General features: G+C 30.9%; 2 protein-coding genes across 8 annotated transcripts; both read right to left on the bottom strand.

The window, feature by feature from the left end:
• Positions 1–763: 763 nt before the first annotated feature.
• On the bottom strand, positions 764–2,712 carry Polr2L (DNA-directed RNA polymerases I, II, and III subunit Rpb10). The gene is made up of 3 exons (XM_080174015.1): positions 2,573–2,712; positions 1,966–2,054; positions 764–1,214 (listed from the first exon to the last, which is right to left on the bottom strand). Exons 1-3 carry the CDS (start codon positions 2,606–2,608, stop codon positions 1,127–1,129), a joined length of 213 nt encoding a protein of 70 aa, XP_080030141.1. The 5' UTR covers positions 2,609–2,712; the 3' UTR covers positions 764–1,126.
• Positions 2,615–21,442, bottom strand: LOC145329666 (phosphatidylinositol 5-phosphate 4-kinase type-2 alpha-like). 7 transcript variants are annotated; one of them, XR_013883033.1, is made up of 14 exons: positions 21,225–21,442; positions 12,066–12,170; positions 11,734–11,800; positions 11,323–11,412; positions 10,651–10,743; positions 10,049–10,143; positions 9,401–9,512; positions 8,772–8,914; positions 8,223–8,344; positions 7,782–7,863; positions 7,452–7,517; positions 7,142–7,269; positions 6,224–6,729; positions 2,615–5,563 (listed from the first exon to the last, which is right to left on the bottom strand). XR_013883033.1 is itself a non-coding variant. In XM_080174014.1 (13 exons), exons 1-13 carry the CDS (start codon positions 21,314–21,316, stop codon positions 6,659–6,661), a joined length of 1,266 nt encoding a protein of 421 aa, XP_080030140.1. In that variant the 5' UTR covers positions 21,317–21,442; the 3' UTR covers positions 2,615–6,658. The 7 variants fall into 7 exon arrangements, 1 of the variants encoding a protein (XP_080030140.1); XR_013883038.1 differs by having other exon boundaries at positions 2,615–3,235; positions 5,431–6,729; XR_013883037.1 differs by having other exon boundaries at positions 2,615–3,242; positions 5,431–6,729.
• Positions 21,443–22,869: the final 1,427 nt, after the last annotated feature.

A 22,869-nucleotide genomic window follows, 5' to 3' on the forward strand; every position in this document is an offset into this window, starting at 1 on the left:
GTTATCATGGTTTGAAATTGTTCGTAAAAAGTGCATTTTCATTAATTACTCATGTTTTATAAGATGATCTCTTATAATCTGTCAATCAAATTAAGAGATTAAGGGGGGAGGGGCGAGGAACGAATATGAACAATTTTAATACTAAGAATTAAAATCCAAGCAAAAAGAATATTGATTTTTTATTTTAAAAAAGGCATTTTAAATTAAGTTTTAAATGTAATTATTAGATTATTTTGAAGTTTATGTTATAATGTTGTTTTCAAGTAAAAAAAGGATTAAATTCAACGTTATAGCATAAAATTCTTTAAGAATACAATAACACACACACATTTCGAATTCTTTGGGCTCTAAAATGCGCTGTTGCTTTAAGAGATATTAAAAAACGCCTGTAACAAATTCGATGCATATTTTTATAGAGAATATGGACATATAATTATTATTTTGTACTCCTAATGGTTGTTTCCCAAATCTGGAAAACGCAGTTTTTTTTTGAAACGCCCTGTATGTCCGCAGTACAGCTTTGCTTTTGCCAAACTTGACATTTGAACCTATATTTTCAAAAATCATTACCTACCTAAGCTATTTTTGAAAATATATAATATTCATTTTAAAAAACGAAGCTTTTTTATAGTTATGGCCGGACCGTTTTTTAATTTACTAAGTTTTGCCAGCGTCGCACATACCTGCTCTAATTATAGATTAGCTTCGGTTACAACTCAAACTTTTTAAGGCAAACATATTACATAAAAACAATAAACTTTAATACGTTTTTTATGTTTATTCAGAAAAAAATACAAAAAAAACTGGATGAATTCAGTTGTAACAAAGGTTGATCCTTAAAAATGATCTTTCAAAAATATATCAAATTCAAGAGTTTTTATTATTTAAGGATCAACGATTTTTCCGTCAGGTAACAAAGTGTGTCCGAATCAAGGCTTGTTTAGGAAATTAACTTTGTCTTTTGAGATCCGTTTTTGGTAAGATAAAAATGAAAAATAACAAGTAATTTCCATATCAAGCCTTGAATAAAGTTTGTCTAGCTCAAAGCAAATTAATATTGAGTTGTCCGATGGTTTTCAAACATTTTTGGTTAAATGATCTGAGCCAATAGAAGGGTATTGTTGAATTATTTATCTCCCTTCTCGAGTGGTGAATAATTGAGCAGCTTTTCGATCAGGTCAACATGGCCCAATAACATACGGCGGCAACAGTATCTAAAGAAAAAATAAGATCTAATAGTTATTTATCGCATCGTATTATAAACAGCTCCCCGTGGATATAAAAATGTACAATTATAAGATTAAAACCAGTTTTGTTAGCCCCAAAATAACGAAGGCACGGGCTAACAAAACTGGTTACATCTTATGATTGTACATTTTTATATTCCTAGAAAACTAGATACCTATAATACGATACGATAATGATTTTTCATTATGGCTTAGAACCGGTTCTAATCCAGCGGATATTTCGGTTTCGAAGCTAAACTGGAAATATAATATCCATCTCCTTGATATATTCCTTCACAAATTTCGTTTTTTTGGTTGGACAGGACTTAGATATTGTTAATAGGCTTATCATAGACGTCCAAGGATAAGGGATAAGGACTCAAAGAATGTGTTAACCCCTCTCAAACATAGAGACCTTTCATTTTTCTCCCCTAAAATTTTTTACAAAAAAAACAATTTAATTACATTTAACAACTTGGACGTCCCTGGGGCTAAAACCTTACCTACTAAATTAATACCAATCTCTCTGAAAAATGCAGTAGAACCACGAACAAACTTCTATAAAACATACATCCAGATGCTTCAGCTTATATTCATTTAATTCAATGGAATAATCAAATAGAGGGAGACCATGCTGATTATCAATATTTCTACACTATAACTAAAATACCTAATATCGCAAAATGCAACCAAAAGCTGTATAAAAATACATAGCTCATATTTCAATTATGCAAATTACCTTTTTAGGCCAAGAGCATCGAGCGCGTCACCCTCTTGATATTCAGCTTGCAACAAAACAAGATAGGCCTCCCATTTGTTTCCAATCACCTAAAATAACAGCATATACTCTCAAGTTGATTAAAAATATGTAATTTTAAGATCTACAACAAGGACCCGACAAAAAATGAAGACGAAAGGCGGTAGCTTCCAATAAAAATTACAAATGGAGCTGATAGGTAACTTTACCGGGGAAATAAAGCAAAGAGCATTATAATTTGAAAAAGCTTTATCTTTTGTTTAGTTGAGAAAAAAAAAGTTGCTTCATATCAAACATCAGACAGATTCATTTTTAGTTTTATATCTTATAAGGAATTCTATGTTTTAATTGTCTCATTTTATACCACTCAAGCAAATGCCACAAAGGGGTCCTTAAAGGGTGTGTGTATAATATTGTATATTATAAAGAGAAATACCTCTAAATCAGGTAATTCTTAAAATGTCGTACAGCAAATTTTTTTTTTCGCACATCCCCCCCCCCCCCCTCCCAAAACCCACAACAAAAAAAACAAAAAAAACTTGAACGTCCCTTACGAGGAGTTTTTAACCCATAATAAATTAAAACCTACCTTTCCACAAGTAAAGCATCTGATGGGGATAATCATTGTGAATTTATCTGAAACAGTGTATGTCGTTCAAGTGCATGTAATATTAGGACTCAAATATATCAAAACAAAATACCATAGGCCTAATAAAACAAATAATAAAAAGTTCTGGTGCCTATCTTGACTGAAACACTCAGAATAATAAAATAAATGATTATGGAATGAATAAAAATAAGGTTTTAATAGATGCTACAAGATTTTGTGTCAGAAGAAAATTGATTCGTACTTTAAGATACAAAATTTATGTTTTCTAAAATCCAAGCAATTCTATTAACGTTATAAACTAAGTAAGAACACTTAAATTGGAATTATTTAAATGTCGGGATGTTTTTTTAAAAGTTATAAACAAGTTATGTGTTCTTAAAACAACATTTTTAGTTGATTAAACAAAAATAGAGAAAAAAACACAGAAATCAATAGCATGCAAAAGTTCATATAATCAAAGAATTAGCTTCAATTCAAAAAGCCAGTCCAAAAAATGTAAAAAATATCCAGTATTGGTAATCAATGCTATTGATTCATGAAAAATAAAATAAAAAGTACGGTTGGTATATATATGTAAATATGGTATAATAATGGTGGTATTTATTTCATTTCATATTTTTTTTTATAAAAAAATTGTTGCAGCTACAAACTATTGTTGTATTTATAATTTTTTTTCACAAAACAGAGATGAAGTTTTACAAGATTTTCATAAATTTACCCACATTTTATTTTAAAACAAGTTCTTTTTAATATTTTTGACAAAAAACTGTTCATTATTGAAAAGTTGAAATTTTTGTTTTATGTTTTCATTAATTAAAGGTGTATTTATAAAAATCTGGTAATTAAATTATGTTGAGTCAAGAATGACAACTGGGTTTTCAATATTTTTAATTTGACAAAAGACTTGATGATGACTTAATATTATGAACACAAGTTTTATTTCTTCGGATTGTTAAAAATCTGAATATTAATTGACTGGCATATTAAAAATTTTATCTTTAATATAAGTTTTTCTACAAAAATGTTATATGGAGTATCTTATGTAACTTTTATTAGGCATTAAAAAAGTGATTTTTTGTATAAGTGAGTGTGTTTATGAGTATTATAATAATAAAGATTATTTACTTTAAATGATTTTCTTTTTCACTAGTACGATTAAATTATAATGTTGGTCATTTATATTTGCCTTTAATATACTTTAAATAAAATGTTTCATTTTAATATACTTTTATAATGAGGCAAAACAGATTGATGATTTGACTATCAATCCAACAAATAATATTTTGACAAAAAATAACATGACAGCTAGGAGATTACATGAAATAAAAGTGCTGAAAGCAAATACTAAATGAGTATATTTATTGCCAATGAAAAAATTGCTGGTTAATGAATGATAATTCACAACAAATCACAAAATAATAATTAATAGATTATTCAAGTTGGCTTTTATTTCATCTAATTGGCAAAAAATTAATAGATACCTTTGAATGAATTTTTACTTTTTTATGGCAAAGATTTATGTTAAAATCTTAAGTGCATCAAATAATAAATACACATTGATTTAAACCTAATAAGAAACAGAAAGTTAATATCATGGCAAGGATTTATATTCTGCATAAGATTATTTTTTCCCCAATATTTCATTTTTTCTCCAAGGGGAAAAAATATTTACATTACTCTTTATTTTATTCATTTTTTTACTTTTCCCACATAATTTTACAGTTTTTTCGCCAAGGAGGGGGAAAAATGTTTCATTTATTCCCCCGTCTAAAATATTTTTCACCCCCCCCCCCCCTTTAGAAAAGATCCCATGCAAAATATACACCCCTGTATCGTTGGGCAACCAGATATATTATTTTGGGCAAGAACAAATGAGAATCTTAAGTTTTTCAAAATTTTGAATAATTCAGCTTTAAAACTAACAGTAAATAGAAGAGGAATGAAAATAATTGAAGGAGTATTCCTGATACAGGGATATTCAAAATCTAAATGTAAGTATAAAAAGATTGAATTTAAATTTTAATTACCTACCTATCAAACAATTTTTTGGGGAGGAAAAAGCGCTAAATTGCATTGAACAAAACAAGATAATTTTTTGGTTTTCGCTGTAATGATTTCAAGTTAAAATAGGAATAAAAATTAGTTGGTTATATGCATATAATTCTAACATTTTTTAAAAGGTGTATTGTAAGCATATGTATATCATACAGCATATCAACTAATTAAAAGACTTTTTTAAAGGTTTTTAAGCCTTAATCAATCTAGCTTAACCTAAAAGACTAAATAAACCCAAAAAAAGCGTAGATTTGCACAATTTTCAAATGTACATATGAAAACTATTAAATTGTAAATAACTAGGTATCTAAGACAGATTGATTAAATGAAAAAGGCTACAAATCCTATAAAAGTGATTTTAATAGGTTCATACTATATTTAACTGGGTTGTATCTAATCCTACTAAATGCCCCATTAAGATAAATCACAACCTTAATTCTGGTTAGTACTGCTAAGTAAATATTCACAAGGATGGGACTATCCAAAAGTTTAAAGCAATATTTTGATTTTAGGGTAAAACTTAAAAATGAATGAAACATTTGTTGAGGATAAAAGGGTTCAGAAAATGAATAAAAATTAAAATATTTTGTCTCTGGTGTAATTTTTTTTGAGATTTTAAGCAAAACCTTTAGTACCTACCTAGGTACAATAAGGTATGTGAGAAATATTTTTTTAAGACTAAAGTGAAAATATTAAAAAATAGTTTACTCCCCTTTATCCCTGTTTTTTTTAAATAGAAAATTGACAATAGTTTGTGCAAACTAATACAATTGACCTATTACCTAACAAATATTTGACGAGTATTTTATGTTTACATTTTCTATAAATCCACAACTGTAAATGTCCTGTATATAATGTATTACATATATGTTGGATACATGGTTGGTTAGGTGTCATTTTATCAAATAATATCAACTAGAGCTACGAGTTATGAAACACTAGAGAAAGGGAAAGTGGCAGTTTTGTATCTCGAGTCATTGTTCACAGGGATAAAGAGATAAGTAAACAGGAGGTATAACAATTTAGCTATTAGCGTATTATGTAAATATTAATGAAATAGAGGGGGCACAAGATATCTGTAACTCCGTGGGGACCCTGTAGACTTCCAATTGGGTTTTTGAATAAAAGCCAATAGCGTCGGATATATTAACATAGCAAAGTTGCTACAAAAGAGCACATAACAGTTTGTTAGCAAACAAAAAAAGGTCCCCGCAACTTGGGCCAGGTAGATGTCTGGGTTATACATTTATTGTGTAAATAATAAGAATAAGATAAATCAATTAGGATTCAAATGTTTTTCCTGTTACTTATCCCTCAATCCCTGCTTTGTTTATCATTGTCTATGCAGAGAGAAAATATCTCTTACAAACAAGAACGATTATGAAATGAATTTTTAATATCCAGATAAAGAGTTAATTAATGGAAATGCATGTTAAAAAGGGAGGAAATTAATTTCTTACTACTTGTGCCAAAATGTGTAATCTTCCTGTTTTCATGATCAATAATTCAATTGGGCACATTTGGTAAGAAGTTCTCCCCTCCCCCATACTATCGGAGCGTATTTGATAAAATGACAAGTTATAATCTAATATTATTGTATACTACATAGGTATAAGATTTTCGTCTTCAAGGTGTATTTTAATAATGATTCTTGTCTTTTTTTATGACTAAATAATGACAACTTTGTGTAAATTTTTATGACTACTTTAGGTGCAAACATGAAATTATGACTATAATATAGTCATCCTAAGTAGAATCTTATAAGTTCGGTTTATAATGCATCTTTTTATGGTTAAAAAAGAGCAAGATGTTGTCATTTATACTGACAAAAATATGCGCTCAAACAGTTCAAAAAACTGTTAAAACGCGAACTGTTTGATTAAAAATTAGCACGCGGCATTTTACATCTTAAAATGCGCAAGAACACGTGATGTTTTGGTGGTTGCAGGAAGAAGGTTGAGGTTTGATGGTGATGGTATATAACTGGATAGGTAGATACTAAGTGGTGGTTTACTCAATTGCATCAGAAATAAAGGCCAGAAATCTCTTAGCGTACTGCTCAGGCTCCACTGTTGATATTCCTACAAAACATTGAAATATAATGTATATATTTATTAATTGAAATAGGGGACATGAGGCTATTTATTCCACTAGTCCCCAAAGTCTTTTTTGTTGGCTTAACAACCTTGGAGACTTTTATTAAATTTTATTGGTTGGTTCATTTAAGGTTATGTCTTATCCGTTGGCTTAACAACCTTGGAGACTATTATTAAATTCTTATTGGTTGGTTCATTTGATTGATTGTCCAAACGTTTCAACCCGTCATTGTAATCTACGGAAGGGTTAATTTTGTGCATCATTATTGGTGAGATTATCAATTCATCGGCCATTATCTTATCCCTGTAGATCCCTTATATTTATTTCTATAGATGTTATAAGAAATGGTATAGGTTCAATTCCTTAAACTAAAAATAAAGAAGAAAAATTTCTCACCGTCAACGCCACTGCCATATTTCATGGTTTTGGCCGCCTTAGCCGCCACTTTCTTGACGCCATAGTAGGTGAGCACGTCAACTATGCTCAGAAAATATACTTTGCTGTTATCATCGGTTGTCAAATCTCTGAAAAAGATTAAAATTAAAATTTTTATAAAGATCTTGTCATTATTCTTTGGTTCAAGGGGCATTTAGTAATATTAATATAAGGCAGACCAGTTTCTTGAATTGCATATTAAGTGACCCAGTTGGACGTAAGGACATACCATTGTTGCAGAGTAGCTGTGCATCTTCAAAAAAGAACAAACCTTGAGGGAATTGCATAAATATCTCTTTCTGGGTCAATTCTGCCTTTCACAGTTGAGTTAGCTCGTCTAAAAATACATAGGTAAGTGTTCATTTTATAGATTTGTTCTTTAAAAAGTCAACATTTCATTTTCTAATAGTCTACTATCGCATAAAACTCTTGTTTACTAGATCTCATATCCATAACAGTTTTTTCTAATGCTAACATGAAAATGTGTAAAAAAATTTCCAACAAAAAAATCCGTGAAAAAAATGTAAAATATCTTCAATCAGACAAAAAAGGAATACCTACCTATTAAAAAAAATTATACTTAATATTTGATATGGTTTACCTGAAAAAGTGTTGTCTTTGGTCTGGGCTCCTAGGGGATGCAGGACTATCAGGGGGTGTTAGGGCACTAGCCCCACCAGATCCTGAATCAAAATTATTAGGAAACAAATATTTTTGTATAAATATAGCATTAGCTATTAAGGATCAAAAATATATTTAACATATTTATGCCATTTAGCTACACAAAGTCATGTATTTAAAAACATTCAAGGCATCAACGCTCGTATTTTAAGAATAGCTTTGTTAAGAAAATAAACAACTATAAATATTTACATTCTCAATTTTATTCAACTGTATACCCAACACTACATATTGACAGTACAAAAATTCACTAAGATTATTGTGATTATTATTAGATTTTTAAGTGTGTTATAGAGCAAACTCCAATCCCCCCACCAAAACAATAAAACAAAAAAGAAACAGGGAAAAGAAACGTACTAACCTGCAGAATCATATTCTTCATCATCATCCAGGTCAGGTTCTCCATCTCCAGTTGAACCTTCCTCCAGTCCCTGGCTCACATCGTGCAGCCCAAGCAACAGAGAATAACCCATTATGTTGTTCCTTGAAAGTAAAGACTTTTAGGATCATGGAAAATAAACGAAGTAGCGGGTTTCGTCATATTTTCACAGTTGCTTTTGATATGTTATTTTAGGTTAGGGCAGGTTAGGTAAATGCTAATGATTGTCCCACAGGGTTAGTGACCCCAGCAGGTGCTAGAAATAGGAGCAAAGCAACTGTGAAAATACAACGAAACCCGCTTCTTAGTTTTCTTTCTATGGTCCGGCTTTTAAATAACATATTTCTAAAAATATTCTACCAACAAAATGGGGAAACATGGAAATTTCAAAACAATTGAGAGAAATTAAACTTTTTAAAACAAAATGCTGCTTTTTGTACTTAGTGTATAAGATAAACAAGACAGACAGACGAACGGTCGGACACTACTTTTAAAGTATCTCCGCTATTACTAACAAGAACATTAATTTACTTGGTGAGGAATTGGACATCAGCCGCCAGAGTCTCAAGCAGCTTCTCCTTGGCAGCTTCGCCAATATTGATCTTGATGTCATCATTGATGAAGTCATTGTCCTTCAGTGTGGGACACTTCTTTCCTCGCTCCTTCTCACTTGCCTGTACATTGTAACAATGATTAATATAGGATAAAAAAAAACATACATATTGGTAACAAAATTTAATAAGACCCAAAGTTATTAATCCAACGAATGAGAAAGAGGGCTTATACAAATAAATTTAGGATCCAGTATAATTTAAATTACAATGTTCCCTCCCACCAATTTAAGCATGGAAGATGTATAAAAAGAATATAAAAAAGATTTTGAAATTCAAAATTTAAAAATTTACAAAAACAATTTTACAACACCTAGGAATAAATATGAATGTATAACAAGACAACTATATGGCAACTATTCGCTTGATAGCAAATCGCTTTCCGCTTTTTTTAGTAGCGACTTGAATGTGTTAATATTATCGACGCTTTTGGTTGATTTTCATAGACTCAATTAAAAGTTGGCACAGGGTCTTTGGGGGTGGCGACTGGGGACATACAGTTATTCAACCCCTTCCCCGACTTTTGTTTTACTCCAATGTAAATCTTACCTCTCTGTCTATTGTAGACCCTTTAAGATTATATTTCTTGTGGACTCTAAGGTGAGAACTGAACACATTTCTAATGACCACCAGATAAGTTTCTATGTTGTCCACAGTTAATCTAAACATACATAGTAATAAGTTTTTTTTTCGTGGATGAAAGAGCAATAGTTGGATTTTGGTTCGAAATCGGATTGACGAGTTTGGACTGAAAATCTGTGGATTAATAGTAATACCTAATTTAGACCCCTGGCGAATTAAGAGCCTAAAATTGGAAGTTACATTGATTGAAATTCAGACATTATGGGGTCATAACAAAAAGGATTAAACCGAAACGGATTTTTTTCTCAATGTTTCCCCCAACCCCCCACTACTTTTTACCTAAGGAGGGAGAAAAAATATTTTAAGTACTCTAATTTTATTCATTTTTTCCCCCTACTACATATTTTTCAAGTTTTTTCGCCAATAAGAGAAAAAAAATTTATTTTTTCATTTTCCCCCTCCCACATATTTTTACCCCCCCCCCCCCCCTTTAGCAGGGGATCCTATGAAGAATATATACCCCTGGCTAGATATTTAATAAAAATATATTTTAGAACTCTAGAATTAAGGGTTACTTACTTCATTTTTGATTCTTGCTTTTAAAAAGTTACTAACCTGTACATGGCCAAATACTGTGGCAGAAGAGTTTTTCCATGTCTTTCCACTATGTAGGGGTGGTAATGCTTCAAATAACAATGCATCTCCTCAACCTAACAATATAAACAAAGGTTAATGATTAATGATAGCTAGTAGCTTAATAACATGCAATCAATTAATAAAAGGTAAAACGTCACTAATTCAAAGATTTTTTATCTAATATCATTTTGTGCAAAAACCTTTGGAAATCTCTATAAAAAGATGTGCAATGCAAATAACTACTTTTTCATCTATTTATTTGGCTGACCTTGTAATTTTTACTCTAATTCTCATCGCTAATTGATAAACTTGTTGTCTCAACTCAACTAATAACATTTTCCTTGTGCCATGACTAGTGTAGCATAGCGTACTCTCACCTGATCTATACTCAGTGTATAAATAACGTACAGCCCATCATGACTAGTGTAGCTTAGCGTACTCTTACCTGATCTGTACTCAGTGTATAAATAACGTACAGCCCATCATGACTAGTGTAGCATACCGTACTCTCACCTGATCTGTACTCAGTGTATAAATAACGTACAGCCCATCATGACTAGTGTAGCATAGCGTACTCTCACCTGATCTGTACTCAGTGTATAAATAACGTACAGCCCATCATGACTAGTGTAGCATAAAACTCCACTCTTGTGAGATTCTTTCGGCTTTGGGCACTGAAATCAAAATAAATGTTAATTAGGTACATAATTAATGAGTTTTAAAAATAATACTGTTCAGAAAATACTTAGGTAATCTATTTCTTATCGTTTTTTAGTCCTCGTCAGTTTAGATTTCATATTTCTATTAATAAAGTCCTTAAACCCTAAAAGAACCCACCCAACTAACCCCTACAGACTATTTGAAAAAAAAAACTAATACAAATATCATAATTCTTTTCAGGGACATAAGACCTTAATTTAAAATCCAAATGAGTAGGTACAAATCTTTGTATTTACGTTACGTTCGTTCTACAACTCTTTCATCCCCCTCAAATACCAACAAACAAAAGCAGATTGATATCAAAACACATTAAATAAGGGAATATTGATTTTAATCTTCCATCGTTTTATCTTAGGTATAGCCAACAAGCTAACAAATCTAAAATAACAATTTTGGGGGCAGATGCAGAGCTCGTCAATTCTATGTGTTGCCCCCCAACGACAGCTGAAAAAACACGTATTTGTTTCGTGATTTTTTTCGAATCATTTTCGTTGTTGTTATTAGCTGGTTTTATCCCAGCCTCTTAAACTGACCTTGCTGATGAGTGATGATAGAAAATCCTCGTCTGAGATGCCGAATCTCTCTCTGAGGTTACGGAACACCAAGGGACAATACTCCTTCACCTAATCAGAAAACAAAGATGATTACTTTCAATAGGAGTGAAGCTGTATGAAATTATAAGATAGAATTAGAAAGAAAAAATTAAATGAATAGGATAATTATACCTATCATAATTTTTTTTTGGCAAAATGAAATTTTTTTAAATGTACGGACTTCAATTAATTTAGATACATTAGGTAATCATCATGCTAAGTTTGAAATCAATAAAACATTTATAACATGTCAAAATTAACGATTAAAGCTATCCATTACGGAAGTACGGATGAACCAACATTAATTATAAGAAAACTTGGCTTTGAAAATAAATAATATTAATAATATACCTTGAAATGACTGGGTAGGTTTTCTTTATTGAAGGCATAATTATCAATCTTGATTTTAGAAAATGATCTGAAGACAAATAAAAATATCAAATACCGTACCTACTTATCGTACATTATTTTAACCTGATTGCTGTACTTTTAAACAAGGATGTCAACGTCCAAAAAGCAAAGCTCTAAAACGGTAGTGCAAACGTACATCAACACTTGAATAACTTATTGAATCCCTGCTATGACCGAAATTGTTTTATATATTCTTAATTTCTCATATATGGTGCATCGAAACAAGAAAAAAAATTAAATAGGTAACTTCTAAACTGGTTTTGTTATTGTTCCTGAAATCATCTGGCATGAGCATGACCGGGGCGTGTATGTGTTGAAGCTCGCGAACTGAATGGTTGACACCCCACATGAACACGGACAGCAGCGGTTCACGAGCCCTGAAAAAGTAAAATGCACGAAAATAGGACAGCTGCCATATTATTGTTTAAAAGGGGGGGGGGCGAAAGTGACACTTTTTGAAACCAAAACTAAAAATCAAAGAAACTCAACTACAAAAAGAGTTACAGGTCTGACAATTTGCATGGCATTTGCTTTATAGGGGTACAATATGGAACTGTGAAGAAACGGCGTCGCAACCGCCGAAAACCGCCGAGAAAAGGCAAAAAAAAATTCGGCGGGAAACGGCGGTTTTCGGCGGTTGCGCCGCCGTTTCTTCACAGTTCCATATTTTACCCCTATAAAGCAACTGCCATGCAAAATCTCAGACCTGTAACTTTTTTTAGTTGAGTTCCTTTGTTGACTTGTAGTTTTGGTTTCAAAAAGTGTCACTTTCGCCTCCCCCCTTACAAAAACCGAGGCTAGTAATAGGTCAAAATGGGACACATGTCATATTATATTAATACACCTAACTTAAACCTAGGCTAATAATACATAAAAATGAGACTTATATTATTATTTGTTGACTAACGACAACAAACTAAGCAAATAATATATAAAATGGAACACATGTCATTATGTTATTATTATTTTACACCCAAAATAAACCTATGCTACCTACTTTTAAATAAAAATGGGACATCTGTCATATTATTTTTTGTTTACAAACGACAACTACCTAGGCAATAATGGGCAAATCAGTCGTATTGTTGATATTTTACACTTAACGTAAACCTAACTTAATAATATAGGTATAAAAATGAAACAGCTGTCATATTAAAATAACTTAAACCTAGGCTAATATCATGTCATTAATTTACATCCCAAATAAACTTGGCGTGAGTGACAATACTTGAAATAGGAAATTTACCATTGTATGAATAATTTAGTTCGCACATTACCACTGACATTAGGGGCCTAAAATAATATGGGACAGCACCAACGTAAAAACTAATCTTTCTTATTTTCTATATCTAGGTATTTAACAATCATCTATTATACTAGGGGCGAAGCTGTCGGTCGCAATATAAAAATAACATATAAGAGATTTCTACGTACTATAGCAACGACTATATTTTTTATAATAGGATTAATAATATTCATAATCCTTTCTCAGCAAATTAATCACTTTTCTCATCAGGTATATAAAGATAAGTAAATTGATATAAAAAAAATAGCGTACACCCCCCCTAGAAGCCTCTAGTGGCACTTAAAGGAAGGGGTGGAAGGTCGACCCGCCCCTTATTTTCAATGAAAGTTTTAAAAAGTAAGAAAAAACTTTGTGGGGGGATTATTTCTAGGGGTGATTTCGCATTACATGGTGGTGATATCCTCCCCAAAAATTGCTATAAACCTTTCCTGGACTAGTAAAGGAGAAATGGAGAACCATATTGGTTCAATGGTTAACGAGATTCTTCGCTACAGATAAAAAAGCTTTTTTTAAATAGGAATAAGATATTCGTGCATACAAAAAAAACCTACCTAAATGGTTCAAGTTTTTTTTTATTAAAACATACCTAACTATGAATTTATTCAATGTACTTATTTTTTTAAAATGTATAAATCAACTGTCATTTTCCCTATATTACTGATTCCTTTATTTTGAGAACTAAACATAAGGGATATAGGGATTATTATACATTTCTACAACTACCTCTCAATATACCTAAAAAATAAAAATAAAACTTTTTTTTAAATTTAAAGGGAAGACTGTATTTCTAAATGGGGAAGGGTACAATACTATCAAACTTAAGTCAAACAGAATATAATCATTCTAGAATTTACCTAATAGAAGATTAACTTATTTTCTATTGACCTATCCCTGCAAGTCTGGGTAAATACATACTTTGATGTCAGCAGATGTAAACACAATAAGAAAAGTTTATTATTTATTTACCAACCAGAAAATACAAGATAAAAATAAGTCAATATTAACAGATTAAGTTTTTTAAAGGGCTATAATAGAAGCAGGGGTGTATATTCTGCACAAGATTCATTTTTATCCCTAAAAATATTTTATTCCACCCCCCCCCTAGTTTTTTCCCTAAGGAGGGGGGAAAATGAAATAATAAAAGAAGTAGTATTCCCTATATGCATTCAGTTAATTAAAGTTTTCTTCTTTATTTTATTAAATACATTACATATATGGATCAACTTACCTTAGCAGGGGATCACATGCAGAATTTACACCCCTGAATAGAAGCGAAGCTATCCTTTAATTTAATCTTTATCTTAGGCAAGTGTGAATTTTATTGTATGTAATAGTTTAAAAAATCAATGATAACAAAGCAAAATCAAATATCAAAATGAAACAAGTTACAAAGATGTAACAGGGTCCTTCGTTTGAAAATTTTTAAACTTATTTAGAAGTTAACATTTTATTTAAAGAGAAGACATTCTATAAGTTTGCTAGTATATGTTCAATCATAGGTTCAAATGTGGTAAAACTTACGACCTTATAATTTATTTTAAAAAATAGTTATTTAAGTGAAAAATATTATAATTTTTACTTTAACCAACTAAAAATTGACCTTAATGTTACAAAAATATGAAAATTTTTTATTATTTGGATATTCCTTAATTGAACAAAAGCAAACAAGCATATTTTGGGGGGCAAAAAAATATTAATATTAATAATGTATTTTGTTTCAGGAAGAAAAAAAATATTACATTGCCCTCGTGTATTGTAACGTGCCAAAAATCTCAAAACAACGTGATAGGTAGATAAAAGAAATTATTGTAGATAAAAAGACGAGTATGCCCAATAGTAGCTTTATCTATAGAAAGACAATTAGGTTTATAGAGGATCAGCAAGTTAAAAACATTTAGAATAAAGATTATAGAGTAGCTTACTAATACTAGCTATAGTACTTATAAGAACAACGCTTTCATCCTTATATATAACACGATTACCATCTGTATGTAGCTTAAAATCTCGCTAATCACTGAACAGATATATGGTTTTTTGTTTTTTTGGTTTTTTTTATTTAACCAATGTAATTTTGAAATGCTATTCTTTTATATATATGTACATAAACAATTTTTACCCAACTTGAATATTTTAAATGAGTTTTAACTTAATATTGTTATATTTTTAATGTAATCTTTGTAAGTAAATGATAAAGACAAATAAAGAATCAAATAATAATGATATATGGTTCTCCTTTTTAGTGAAGCTTTAAAAAGATCCATGGAATAGAGGGCGGTTCCTATACCCTCCCAAGAAAAATCGCCCCTAGAAAAGAATTCCTTTCCAATTATAATTTACTGAAATTAAAAGTGTAGGGTCGACCAACACCGCCCCATTTCTCCCTCAAGTGCCCGAAGAGGCCCCAAGGGCTGTAGCCGCTAGTATGAAGTTAAGCCATAAAAATTGTACGCTTGGTAAGCTACGCTGCGATAAGTAAAACTCTATAAATATTTTCTCAAGGGGAATGAAACTAGAATATTTCATGTATACCTAAATGTTTACAGGAAAATGCCACGTAATGTAAATTAGTCACCTTTTAACCAAACAAAAAAGACTGTTTTATAAATATTTATATCTCAGTGTAGAGGGATAGGTTGATAAAAAAAATTGTCTAAGAGTCAGTTGGGATAAAACAGGAATAGCTCAATGGCAAATAAAATAAAGTTGTCATTTGTAAAAAAGAAAGAAAAACTAACAATGGAGAAGAATTAAAAATGGGTGTTTTTTTATGTATCTCGTAAATAATGGTATGAAAGACACAAAAAGCTAAAACTTCATACATTACTTAGGCCCCACTTAAAACATGTTTTACATGAAACAATCTTTATAATAAAATAACAGGATGTCTTTCTGTCTGTTTGTGTGTCTGTTTGTCTATCTCTATTTGTCTGTCTGTTTGTACCGAAAGATCTCGCTAACCGCTAAACCGAAATATTTCTCCTTTACAGGGTAGCTTTTCTTAGGTCTATAACTACTTAGGGGCCCGGGAGAGGGTACCACCCCCCCCCCAAGCGAAATCGCCCTTAAAAATTCCCCCCCCCCAAAAAAAAAGAAAACAAACTAGGTAACATTTTCGTCACTATGATTCCTACCTAATATTTTTCTTCCATATCCCCAGTGTGGGCATACAAAAAACCCACCCAAAAAAACCCACCCAGGGTTTTTTTAAAAACCCATTGAAAAAAAACCCAAGGTTTTTTGGGTTTTTGAAAAAACAGAAATTTCACGTTAAAATTTACAAATTAAACCTCTATTTACTCAAAGACTAGGATCTAATAACATTTTAAAGCAAATTTTACCTAAAAAACGTAAAAAAATATGAAGTAAGGGGGGGGGGGGGTTTCTGCAACCATCTCGTAATCAATGATTAAATAGCACTTAGAATTTGAATTTTGATCTGAAATTTTGCATGAATAATCCTTGGTAAGTCTATTTTTCCTAAATCGAACAAAAAGTTGGAAAAGTAATGGCTAACGGCTGGCAGCTGGCAGCTCAGATGTTTTGTCATTTTTTGGCTATCTTAAGAGCAAATTAGTCACAAAACCTATCTCCACATAATACTTTTTGTCGCTCAAAAACCTTATCAAACGGTTCTAGCCGGTTGCTGTAGGTACTAGAAATTTTAAAAATGGTTATTGCTATCATTTAACATGAATTAAACCAAAATGTTTTTAAAAGTTGATTCCTACGTAATTAATGATGAATTTGCCCTCAAAATAGGCAAAAAACGGCTAAACGGCTTTGCCGCCAGCCGTTACTTTTTCCAACTTTTTGTTCGAATTAGGGAAAATAGACCTACCAAGGATTACTCATGAAAAATTTCAAATCGAAATTCGAATTCTAAGTGCTATTTAATCATTGATTACGAGATGGTTGCATTAACCCCCCCCCCCCCCCCTTTATAAAAATGATGCTCTACTTATTGTTCAAATGTTTATGAAATTACTTTCTCTCAAAACTTAATTTCAGAAAACGCTTTGTTACTAAATTGATGATATATAAATTGTGTAAATTACATAATTGATTTTTAAACTAAAACATAACAATTTAAGAAAAGAAATAGTTACACTGGCGTGCAGAGGGTTTTATTAAGGGGATGTAAAAAGGGGAATACCTTAATAATTTCTGGGAGGGGGGGGGGGGTGTTGACAGCTTAGGAATAGAGGAGGAGGTTCCATGTTTTGAAGCTTTTAATCTCCCCTCCCCCTTAATAGAATATTTTGTGCACCGTTGTTAATAAGGGTTTCTAATTGATCGAAATGCCAGTTTTTTTTCATTATCTATCTTGTTTATTGTGAAATCTTGCTTACCTTTTACCTACAACAACATAAACATTAATATTTCATCAATATATCAAATGTATTTGACTCCTAAATGAAAAAACCCAATAAAACCCGAAAAAAAAACCAATAAAACCCAGGGTTTTAAGGGTTTTTACGGGTTGGGTTGGGCTTTTTTAAAAAACCCTGGGTTTTTCCCCACCCTGCATATCCCTGTCCTTTTTTCTAACATTAACTTTGGTGACTTAGTGTTTTGTTTAGTTTAATGCATATATTATAGAATCTAGCAGATATTAGATAATGTAATAAAGTAAGAATAATGGACGCAGTGTCAGACTAAAAGGAAGTGGATGCAAATTGATCAACCGACACAAAGTACCTTAATTATGCAAAATTGACAAAATACTTTTTTACATCCAAAGAATTTAGTTCCTGTTTTGGGAGGTAACTATAGTTTTTTAATGTTGAGTTTTTTTCAAATTGTGAATTAGAATACCTTGGCTGTTTGGTAAAAATTTAAAAAGCGTAGCAACTATATAACTCTCTCAGATTTGATATTGATTTGTCATGACATAGGTAACAAGAACAATATTATTTGAGATAAACACAATTTTTTTAGAGCTCCTTTTCTAAAAAGGATCTACCTTTATTTCATTATATGAGTGGTATTTTTTGACAGAATATTGTTATTTTGTCAGCAATAAATATGTAGTTTAGTATCTACTTACAGGGATTGAAGAGACAATGGAACTAAAATAAATACTCACTTTTTCCTCCTTAAATTCACTACCCACAACCTAATGAATTCGAACATTTCATTAAAAAAAAGATGGGGAATATTTATTTATCATCAATTGTCTTATCCCCGTATCCCTGGTCTATACCTGCCCAGGCATAGTCATTGTTAATAAATCTTCATAATAATAATAATTTTATTCCCCAGCTTCCAAGGGTAGAAGATTGAAAGATATTTTTTTTAAATGCTAAGAACATAAAATTATATTAATGCAAGGGTGATGAGTCTGAATCTCAGCTCAAAAAGCATGAAAACTAAAATATGTACCTACTAACATCTACTAAAATGTGATATTCAAAGTAAGACTGGAGATAATGTATTAAGCCAAAAATAGGAATACACCACGCAAAGTTTAAACTTTCAGACAAAGGTCGAGCAATTATATCTTATTTATACCATTTCTTTAACTATATTCACGCTACCTTACTTTATTTTTATGATAAATTAAATAGATCATATAATGATATAACTACTAGGTATATAATAATTTTCTGTATATTTTATTTAAAAAAAAGGGAAGTACAATAAAAAGGCTATGTACGATCATGAGTTAGTGATCATTAACTGTAAGCATTGAAATGGCATCAAAAGGTTAAGTTCATTGTGTAAAAAAAATTGCAAAATATAATCGAATGCTATAAGAGGCAATAGATCTGTTAATGTAATTAAAACTACCTACCTACCACCCCTTTCGCGTAAAATATACGTAACAAAGAAATATCGCCTATGCATTTGATGATTTATAGTGAAAACTGGTTTTAAATTTGGAATTTTCTTCATAGAACTGACATATAAATAACTGTCCTTGTTTTTAATACAATAGGTATAAACGAATATTGTCTATAGAAATATCTGTAGGACATATCATATACATAGATAAATAAATCTAGTATTGGAAAAGATCCAAATGTATAGAAGAGCAATGGAATATTTTCTCATTGCCAAATCAAAATAAACAACGCAACTACGGTGTGGCATCAAGTCCGCAAGTAAACTTATGTTTAAGTAGCACGACTACTTTACATATATTCAGGGGCATGCCTGATCGTCCGTATGTACATACGACGATTTTCTGCTTGTTAAAATAAAAAGCTATAGGTACTTTCTTAATGGAAGAATTGTTCATATTTCTATTATGCTATTGGAGTTTGTATGATTTAAAACTTTGCCTCAATGTAGCAACACCCTAAAAAAGATCCACAGAAAATGTACAAAAATAACAAGAAACACAATGTTGACTATAGCGTCGAAGTTTTGAAAACTGTTTGGTGGATTTATATAAATTCATTTGGTTACCAGTTCATTACAGACCTATGAACCGAGACATGTCTCGGTGAGAAAATTTGTTAATAAAATATTTTGCCATAATTGTTTTAATAAAAAAAAGTCCGAATCTAATTATCAAAAATTTATATGAAAATACATCAATTTTATTTTTACAGATGACTAAAATATCTTTAAAAGATGCAATCTATGATATTTTACAATAAAAACAAAAATAAATATGGAAATTTATGCAAATGAATGGAGATTTGAGATGGATGACTGTTTTCAATCGTCTGGAATTTTGATATTTTTTGGGTTGTGTGTGTCACTGTGTCATAAAACAAGTGAAGAGTGATTAATTATTTTAAAAATCTCCTAAAGCAAGATGTGATAATGCCTGCATTGCGAGATATACGGAGAGAAAGAGGGGACAATGAGCTGTTAATTAAAGTAGTCCCCAAACTTTTATAATAACGTTTTCTTATTCGTTGGCTAAACAACTTTGGAGACTTGGTGAATTTTGATTGATTCATTCATTAAGTTGAGTGTTTAAACGTTTCAACCACTAATTTTAATCTACAGAAGGGGCAATTTGTGCATTATCATTGGGGTGAGTATATCAATTAATCGGCCATTGTCTAATTATTTAGGTTGCTGCATTGCAAGGTATATGACTAACCCCATAAGTGCATACCTAGGGATTGTATAATAACCGTACCTTCATAGTTTTTTTAGATTAATGAAAAATAAAAATAAGATATAAAAGAACTAATGTTAGTTTTAAAACAAGGACGACAATAATCGCCAAAACAATACGTAGCTTTTTAAAACAAGATTAGTTTTCGTGAAAATATTTGAAAACCTTTAGGAAATACAAAAAGACTAGGTAGGTACGTATTGTATTTTCGTGACAAACATGCTTATACTTTAAGCGACAAAAATATTTAATTTTCGATGAAATGGCCAAAATAGACAAAATTTCATATACAGAAAAATCATGCATCTTATTCTTTAAGGCATACAATTACTCATTTCATGGATTGCGTTACGCATTTAAAGATCGTAAATGTAAAAAAGTATTGCTTTCATAAAGATTATGTAACTAAGCTTATATGTAAGTAGCGCAGCTACACTTTCAGTTTACCTCTGTTGGAACTTTAACTAAAACTAGCTAACATACACACACTTATTTTACCAAAAATAGAGAGACGATTAAAAAATGGTAGGTACCTACTGCTGCTATGTCAAGCTCATAGTAAGACTAATAAAATTTGCACAAAATACTCCTCATGGACATGAATGTCCTTGTTTGTTAACTCAAACTGCATAATAGACTAAATAAATTGGGTTTTGCCGGAAGTAATAAAGGGAATACAAACATTTTATTGCATAACCAAGAACAAAGACATCAAAATTCAGTAAACAGCGTAAAAGGGCATTATTAACATACGCCTAATAGGCATTGCCTATTAAGATAATGGCAAATAGCACCATACATTCACCAAGCATGTCTTAATTATCTTTACATTTCATAATCGATCATGTATGACAGGTGTCCCATTTTAAAATTTATAGATAAAATAAGTTAGACATAATGGTCATGTATACAGAGACTAAATTTTCACTTTCTAATACTCTTTTGGTAAAGCATTAACAATCAACAATTAGACGAAATAGCTGATAGCTTAACCCCTATGGGAAGACACAAAAAAAATCTTGCATGGTACTATATAAAGAATCTCACCTGAAAAGTTTCCGTTTGGGGTGTTTCACTTTGAATCTTTTTGTTTTTGTTTTAAACTGACTTTCCATTGCTGTGGTCTCCTCCTTACCCATCTTTGTCTGGTTTATTTAGATTTTTTCTTGCTTGTAACCTAGTTATTATATTAAGTTTGAGGTAGGAATCACCTTTTTCTTTTGTGTATTAATTCATTATCCATCTGAAAATATAAACAGCTGAAAAAATATGTGACTAGGTTAATTTTATATGTAATTCTAGCACTAAATGTCCATAATTTCTGGATCATGGAAAGAAAACGGAGTAGCGGATTTCGTCGTATTTTCTTAGAAGCTTTTGATAGGTTATTTTAGGTTAGATTAGTTAGCGTCACTTTTGTTTATAATGATATTATCATCTCTGTTGATTAAAGTTAATTTCAGCCTTAGTCTTCTTTCTGTAGATTTCATACTTTTATAACAATTAAGATTGATGTAAATAACAAAAAATAAAGTAGGGAGAAAAACTTAAATTAAACTTAAGAAAATAGTATTTCTTTACAAATATATCTACTTAAGCATAATTTTGCATAATTTACACAAATTAATCCAAATAAACATCTGAATTGATGAATAAAATATCAGTCAAATAATAAATTTAAATTTTAATATGTTAATTTGTTTATGATGTTGTATAATAAAAAGTGTTGTGTTTAGAAGGCTTCTCTCTACATTAGTATTATTGGTGGATTATCAGAAATGGCTTAAAGTTGCATCAAATACATAAATTTAGAGCTTATTAAAGACCATAGATCTTAAGGGATATGCCAATTAACGGTAAATTGCTACAGAGCCCAAATTATCCTTATAATAAAGTAACAGGATGTTTGTGTGTTTGTATGTTTGTACCGAATTATCTAGTTAACCGCTGAACCGATCGGGTTCTCCTTAACAGGGTAGATTCTCATAGGTCCCGGGAAGGTTTATAACTATTTTCATGGGGGGTAGGACACCCCTAACCCACCCAAAAAATGAAAAATCCCCCCCCCAAACAAATTTTTTTTGAATTTTTAAACTAAAATTAAAAATGAGAGGGGGGCACCAACCAAAAAGAAAATTCATCCCCCCCTCAAATTTTTTTTTACTTTTTCTTTTAAAATCTAAAATAAGAAAATGGAATTATTAAATTCGACTCTCTCCTCAAGTGCCCCTAGAGGCCTCTAGGGGCATAGCCGCTAATGATAATTAAAATAAACCATTCGTTAAAATAAAATCATCAGTGGATAGATTTACAAATTAATCAGGGTGGCCACAGACTTTTTTTCAAAATAGCATAAAATAGTATGCAAAAAAAAAGTAAATAGTATGCAATAGTATGTAAAATTTTTAAAAATAGTATGCAAATTTTTTAAAAATAGTATGAAATAGTATGCATTTTAAACAAAATAGTATGAAATAGCAAGCATTTAAAACACTATAGGGCCTTAAAATGTTGGTTAGCTATCAGTAATTTGAAATGTCCGTCTGTCCGTATGTCTTAGTTTGGGGGAAACGTGATTTTCTCGGCTCCTATAAAAGATAAAAGGCTGAAATTTTTAGACAACATTCCCATTATTAAGGAGCACAATTAACTATAAAACATCAATGGTGGTAGGACCGCTTTTTAGCAGGTT

The sequence above is a fragment of the Acartia tonsa genome, chromosome 10, assembly GCF_053477335.1.
Source record: "Acartia tonsa isolate MP-2025a chromosome 10, ASM5347733v1, whole genome shotgun sequence".
Lineage (NCBI taxonomy): Eukaryota > Metazoa > Arthropoda > Copepoda > Calanoida > Acartiidae > Acartia > Acartia tonsa.

Excerpts from the sequence above, each read along its gene's own strand:
- Polr2L (XM_080174015.1), bottom strand. The coding sequence starts at position 2,608 with ATGATTATCCCCATCAGATGCTTTACTTGTGGAAAG. Across the intron at positions 2,055-2,572 it reads GATGCTTTACTTGTGGAAAG|GTGATTGGAAACAAATGGGA; the intron begins GTAGGTTTTAAT and ends CTGTTATTTTAG. Across the intron at positions 1,215-1,965 it reads GATGCTCTTGGCCTAAAAAG|ATACTGTTGCCGCCGTATGT; the intron begins GTAATTTGCATA and ends TTTTTTCTTTAG.
- LOC145329666 (XM_080174014.1), bottom strand. The coding sequence starts at position 21,316 with ATGGGTAAGGAGGAGACCACAGCAATGGAAAGTCAGTTTAAAACAAAA. Across the intron at positions 11,801-12,065 it reads CTCATGCCAGATGATTTCAG|ATCATTTTCTAAAATCAAGA; the intron begins GAACAATAACAA and ends ATTTGTCTTCAG. Across the intron at positions 9,513-10,048 it reads CAGTATTTGGCCATGTACAG|ATTAACTGTGGACAACATAG; the intron begins GTTAGTAACTTT and ends ATGTATGTTTAG.